Source organism: Scleropages formosus, chromosome 15 (genome assembly GCF_900964775.1).
Source record: "Scleropages formosus chromosome 15, fSclFor1.1, whole genome shotgun sequence".
Lineage (NCBI taxonomy): Eukaryota > Metazoa > Chordata > Actinopteri > Osteoglossiformes > Osteoglossidae > Scleropages > Scleropages formosus.
Window position 1 is genome coordinate 18,741,087 of NC_041820.1, and position 5,872 is coordinate 18,746,958.

General features: G+C 52.8%; 1 protein-coding gene across 1 annotated transcript; it reads left to right on the plus strand.

Annotated features, from left to right (window-relative positions):
* Positions 1-777: 777 nt before the first annotated feature.
* Positions 778-5,872, plus strand: LOC108919394 (uncharacterized). Its single transcript, XM_018727358.2, has 6 exons — positions 778-872; positions 1,429-1,887; positions 2,349-2,503; positions 3,020-3,158; positions 5,256-5,339; positions 5,685-5,872. Exons 2-6 carry the CDS (start codon positions 1,624-1,626, stop codon positions 5,805-5,807), a joined length of 765 nt encoding a protein of 254 aa, XP_018582874.2. The 5' UTR covers positions 778-872; positions 1,429-1,623; the 3' UTR covers positions 5,808-5,872.

Here is a 5,872-nt window from a genome sequence, read left to right on the forward strand (position 1 = left end):
GTCAGCCAAGAATAACAAGAAAAATGCTAACCCAGTAAGTTTTGTGTTTCGTAGCATCACACCAACTAAAGAATGCATTCTACAAAAAGATTAAACATGCACATAATAACACAGCACTTTGTGCAGAAACAGATGGGCTGTTTTTGCAGAGATGGCGATGTGTCACGCGGACCAATGAAACCATCAAAATAAGAACGCGATGACGTCACATGAAGGATACTGAGTGTATGGCGCCCCCTGTCGGTTACAGTTCGGTGTTTCAGGCAGTACTGTTTATCCTCTTTTGTTTCGCCGACAGCTGTTCGATATAAATCACAACCAGACGAAAGAAACTTCTGGATCTCCCTAGTGCAGTATCAGATGTTGTCTGCTGGTAGTGTGAAATTGAGAAATTTTACATACTGATAAAATACCTGACGTAACGCGCAAAAATAAAGAGAACGCGTTCATAAACCCGTATCGAAATCCCACGCTTCTGTAGCGCTGATTTTTACAGTGTTATTGAACGTGAGGCTGTGGAGTTCATGAAACTTTTAAACCGAGTAGTTAATCTAATTAGTCCACAAAAGAATTGGGGCGGCTTAGAGGAGTCGAATGGGATTTTATTAAAGACAATGCTGCGCACACACTCTGCGAAACGAAAAGTGCACGAAACTAAGACGTGCGCTGACGGGAAACCAGGGTAGAGCAGGGTGTCACACCGCGGACCCCACCCCCCCGTCCCCCAAGTCTCCACCTGAGCCAGGTGCCCCACGTGACCCGCGCTCCGCCCCCTGCGTCACCTGGCCTCCCTTCGCAGTCTGGGGGGGACCGTGAGCGACCTTCTCACGAGGATCAGGTGCACCTGGTTCTCCGGTCGCCGTAGCGGCAAGGTAAGGTGAGTGAGTGAGAGAGTGAGAGAGAGAGAGAGAGAGTGGTGTGTGTAACGGCCGCGTTACCGAGACGACGGAGAGAGTTTCCCCGTGAACGAGCCGGCGGTGTAAACAGTTGTGTTATTTCCTGAAATGCAAATCAATCGGACAAACAATCATGATCCCCGCCGACATGTCATGATCATGTTGCGTTCGCTTGTGTGTCTCCACATCCGCGTCCCGCAGCCCTCGTCTCGAGTCAAACAAAGTGGATTTCCGTCGTGACCCAGGAGGTGGCGAAGGTCAAGGGGAGACGAGTGTGTGACACGTGCGTTGGCGGCGCGCGCAAATCTGTGCGCTGAACAGCCTGGAAGCCCATCTGAAAAGTTCACCCTGTCCGTAGGGCGGCACAGCGGCGGGGCCCTGTGGACGGAGTTCCGCCGTACCCCCGGTGACGCTGCCGCGGCAACCTGATGCTCGAACAGGCCCCTAAAAATGTGATGTTTTCACCAGCGCGGCGACTGCCACGGGAGTGCGGCGGGGTCCCTCATCTGCTTCCTCTCCGTGTCACACGCAGGTCACGCAAGCTGCGAGATGGACTCGGTGTGATCGTCGAAAGTACGAGACGATCGAGATCCGGGGACCGCGACGGGAGTGAAGAGGGGAAGGGCTCCTGGAGCGTACGTTGCCCGGAATGGCATCCGTGAGCTGAGCCCTTCTTGCACGGTCTTCCGGTTGGGTCTGCTGAAGAAAACATCTCCGGGTCTCTGCCATGCTGGAGCCGGGGGTTCCCGAATGCACCAGTGGGCTTGATGCCGACCAGGCTGGAACCAATGCTTTGGATTTCGAGGATTTGCGTTTCCAGAGTGCCCTGGCACCGGACACCTCCTTCGGAGAGTGGAGCTCGTTCGGGAACGACGTCCACCCAAGCTTCAGTGACCACAGCACTTTGTCGCCTGCTTGTCTTCCCTCGAAACACCAGGATGTGAAGAATCCTCATGTTTCAGGTGACCAGTTCACCTGCTCCAAAAAAAAGGTTTGACATCCGCCATTCCTGCTCATTAGCACATGAATGAATTTCATGGCCCAAGTGTCGTAGATGCAGCGGTATAGCAACTTGTCAGGTAATTTGGCACCAAAAATATTAGCTGTACTCCTCAGAGTTACATAGCAGACTAGCTTGATCCTTGGGATGCCACGTCCGCACCATCCCCCCCCCACACTGAATTGTATGCATTTTAGAAATGACTACGAACTGACTATCCAGAGACTCACCTTAGAGCAGATGTGCAGAACTTGCAAAACCCATCAGAGCATGGCGAAATCAACTAGCTGGACTTTCGGGTTTTACCTGTTGTGATGAATACGTGTGGAATCTCGCTGACGCTCGTGGTCCACCTCTTAATCTGTTCTCCTTATGCGATATTAAGATTCATCGCAAACTGTTCCGGCACTGTCCGCACTGGATGCAAGACTGCGTTTATCATATGGCTGCAGATATTTGAGTCATCAGACCTGGAGCAGATGTTCCACAGCTGCTTTCCTTGTGCGGGAGACTCATCAGAAGTGCCAGCCACCGCAGAGGCAAGGCCCTTGTCGGAGTTGTTGTATGGTGCACCAGGGAGCCCCGCCTCCTGTTCAGAAGTGTCACGGTAACGAAACCACCATGTGAACCTCAGCTGTGCAGTGATGTATTCTCATACACACACACACACAGAGAAACCGCTTGTCCCCTATGGAGCCGCGGCAAACCGGAACCTAACCCAGCAACACAGGGCACAAGGCTGGAGGGGGAGGGGACACACCCAGGACAGGATGCACCCAGGACGGGACGCCAGTCCATCGCAAGGCACCCCAGGCGGGACTTGAACCCCAGACACACCGGAAAGCAGGCACAGGCCAAACCTGCTGCGCCGCTGCGCCACCATGCCCCCATGCCCCCCTGTCTTTATACGCCCTTCCAATTATACGTTCTTTGTCTGAAAACACACTTTTGTTCATTCCAGAGAAGCAGCATGGTGGTTGAAGGCCCATCCTTTAATGTCACTTCAGCCCGGTTGTGATGCTCGCCCCCATCAATGAGAGGTGGAACCACGTTAAGCATGACTGACAGTCAGTTGCTGGTCTGTGAACGTTCAGCTCGCCCTCTTCTCTGCCTCTGTGCTCAGTGCTGCAACCTTGTGGAGCCGCCTGCTGATAGAACCCCGCTGTCCGGAGCTGTCCCGACCGAGCCGTCGTCCGCCACGCTCTCACTCGGCTCTGCTGTCCGCTCTCAGCATCGCTCCCGCCGTTGTTGCCGCACAACAGGTGAGCGCGCGGATGCGTTCCAGAAGTCTTCCTCCCCCTGAACAGCGTGGACAGGCGTTTACAGGAAACCCTCGCTACTTTTTAACAGGATTTATTCCTGGCTTTCAGCTCATGTCCGTTTAATGTTGCTTTAGATTTACAGAGATTGCATGTCTGCTGAAGTGAGCGCTGCAAAAGTGCATGTTGGAATTTTACCATTTTTTCAGCTCTAATATTTGTAACATTCTGCATCTACTAGGAGAGGGGCGCAGCGGGTCGGGCCGGGACCTACTCTCGGGTGGATCTGGGGTTCGAGTCCCGCTCGGGGTGCCTTGCGACGGACTGGCGTCCCGTCCTGGGTGTGCCCCGTCCCCCTCCAGCATTACGCCCTCTGTTGCCGGGTTAGGCTCTGGCTCCCCGCGACTCCATATGGGACAAGCGGTTCAGACAATGTGCGTCTACTACTTCGCGTTCTCATTTTGAACAAAACGCTGGATGTCCACCAGGTGGCGCCCTCTGATCCTGATTCTAATTCTAACTGAGAATTAGAGGCCTGTGCCTTGGGAGAGAGAACAGAATCCACTGGAGTTTAAGGCCCCAACCCAAGCAGAGCTGAATGTGAATGGAAATGTATCTAATGCACTCCATATATGCATGCAAGGTCAATTTGTTTGTCTAAGGCTTTCCAGCTGCTGTCAACCACAATAATATAAAAGGGTAACAAAGGAAAAAAATTCCATGTTGCCTGTGCTGAAGGTAAACAGTTTAAGCGAGTGGTCTAGGACCACAGTCTCTGACCTGCGGTGAGCAGTACACAGAAAACAAGGTGCTTTATAATCACACTAAATATTAAAAAAAAATAAATAAATAAGCTTGATGGTTAAATGAAGAGTAAACACAGTGATATCTTTCTACTTTGAAAAGGATGAGGTCTTTGCCGGTGTTGTGCGTGGACATGGAGTGGACGCTGTCTTCTCTACCGTATTCATGTGCCAGCTGTCCTCTCTGTGGACACACACTGGAGCTGGTGGGGTTCCCAAGCAGTACAGGTCCATGTCTGAGAGCAGAACAACCCACCCGACCCGTCCATCCTGCAGTCGCATCCACAGCCGATCCTTGCTCAGTTGCGTATGGGACCTGCTGTGGTGTGTGTGTGTGTGTGTGTGTGTGTGTGTGTGTGTGTGTGTGTGTGTGTCTGTCTCTCTCTCTCTCTCTCTCTCTCCCTCCCTCCCTCTCTCAGTTCTCTGTCTTCCGGCTGCAGATGAGAGTAAGGCCCACTCATGAAATATTCAGGGGGAGTCGACATGCAAGCATCCACACTAGCATTTAAAACCCTTTTGGCGTCTTGGGTACGGGTTGGGGGGGGGGCGGGTGGCCTCGCAACTGCGGCACAGACCCTAGGGGCCCCGGAGACAACGCCTCGGTAAGACGGCCGACGAGGGCTCGGGTCGATACTGAAGCTTTTGTCGCCGCTTTCTCTCCCAAAGCAGTGTGCCGCTCAGCTGTAACATGCGTCTGTGACGCGTGCTCTTTGTTTTGACTCAGACGATGGGGTTCGATCTCGGGTTCCAGACATCCACCTTCTGCATTTCCCACGAACAGTACCCGCCACTGATGTTAGACCAAAGCTATAAATTATTACCATGTTAATGTGTCCTGTGCCATTATGCTTTCTTTTATTTACTGCTCTTATTTAGTCTGCTCTCCTAGCTCCTGTAACACGCACACACACACACGCACACGGAGCTGAGACGAGGCTCTAAGGCACTTCAGAAGTTGCTTGCTGTGAGAATCGTTTTTGATATCGAGAGGATTTTGACTTCATGAAGCTTTGTCAACACTTCACAGTAATCGCATTCATCTCCGATGCGTCTATAGGCATCATTTATTGTCCTTATGTTTTTTTTTTTTTGATGTCACACAATGAAGGGGTAACGTGTCCCCATATCGTGCCTGCGAAAGCGCAGTAAACCCGTTCACCTGCCGCCCACTCTTAAGAGACACCGAGGGGCCCAGTCGTGTTTTTTTTTTTTTCCCCTGCTTAGTCCTGCCCCATTTTCAGGCACCCCCCCCCCCCACACACCCACCTCTGAGACTCCCTTCCCTTCTTCTCCGCAGGGGGCCCTCCCTGCTGAGAGAGACCCAGAGGAGAATGACGGGGAGACGACGAGCCCTCGCACCGTCGCGCTCATCCAGACTAAGGTGGGGTGGGTGGGGCGTGTAGACAGCATCCGGGTGTGTGGCTGTGGGGGCTTTCCTTAACCAGTAATGAGCAAGGAAGTTCTGATGGGTGTATGTGTGCAAGTGTGTGTGTGTGTGTGTGAACTCCAGGTGAGAGACTAACGAAGAGAACATGCATTATTCATGTTAGCATGCGTTAAGCTGGAGGGGGGCTTCCCGAGGAAGTTAAGGGGAGGGAGAAGTGAGCTTCTTTGAAGACGACAGGAGCTCCTCTATTGAGCGGTTTAGCAAAACATCTGCCTGTGTTCACAGCCCACCCTGCCATGCCCCACCATACCCCACCGTGTCCTTTCTCTCTTGCTACAGCTTCTGCCGCCCCCCCAGTTTCGGGAAGGCCGAGGTTTCCTCTACCAGATCTCCCACCAGTGGCTCTCCCAGTGCAGCCTGGGCCTCCAGGGCCGCAACCCCCAAAGAAGCTTCCTACCTTGAGCTCCACCTGCAAGCGTGGCTCTTCCCAAGCAGGAATGAGGCAACTGCAACACACACACACAATA

Coding starts and splice junctions, on each gene's coding strand:
- LOC108919394 (XM_018727358.2), top strand. CDS start 1,624: ATGCTGGAGCCGGGGGTTCCCGAATGCACCAGTGGGCTTGATGCCGAC. Junction 1,888..2,348: donor TCACCTGCTCCAAAAAAAAG/GTTTGACATCCG, acceptor ATATGGCTGCAG/ATATTTGAGTCATCAGACCT. Junction 5,340..5,684: donor TCGCGCTCATCCAGACTAAG/GTGGGGTGGGTG, acceptor CTCTTGCTACAG/CTTCTGCCGCCCCCCCAGTT.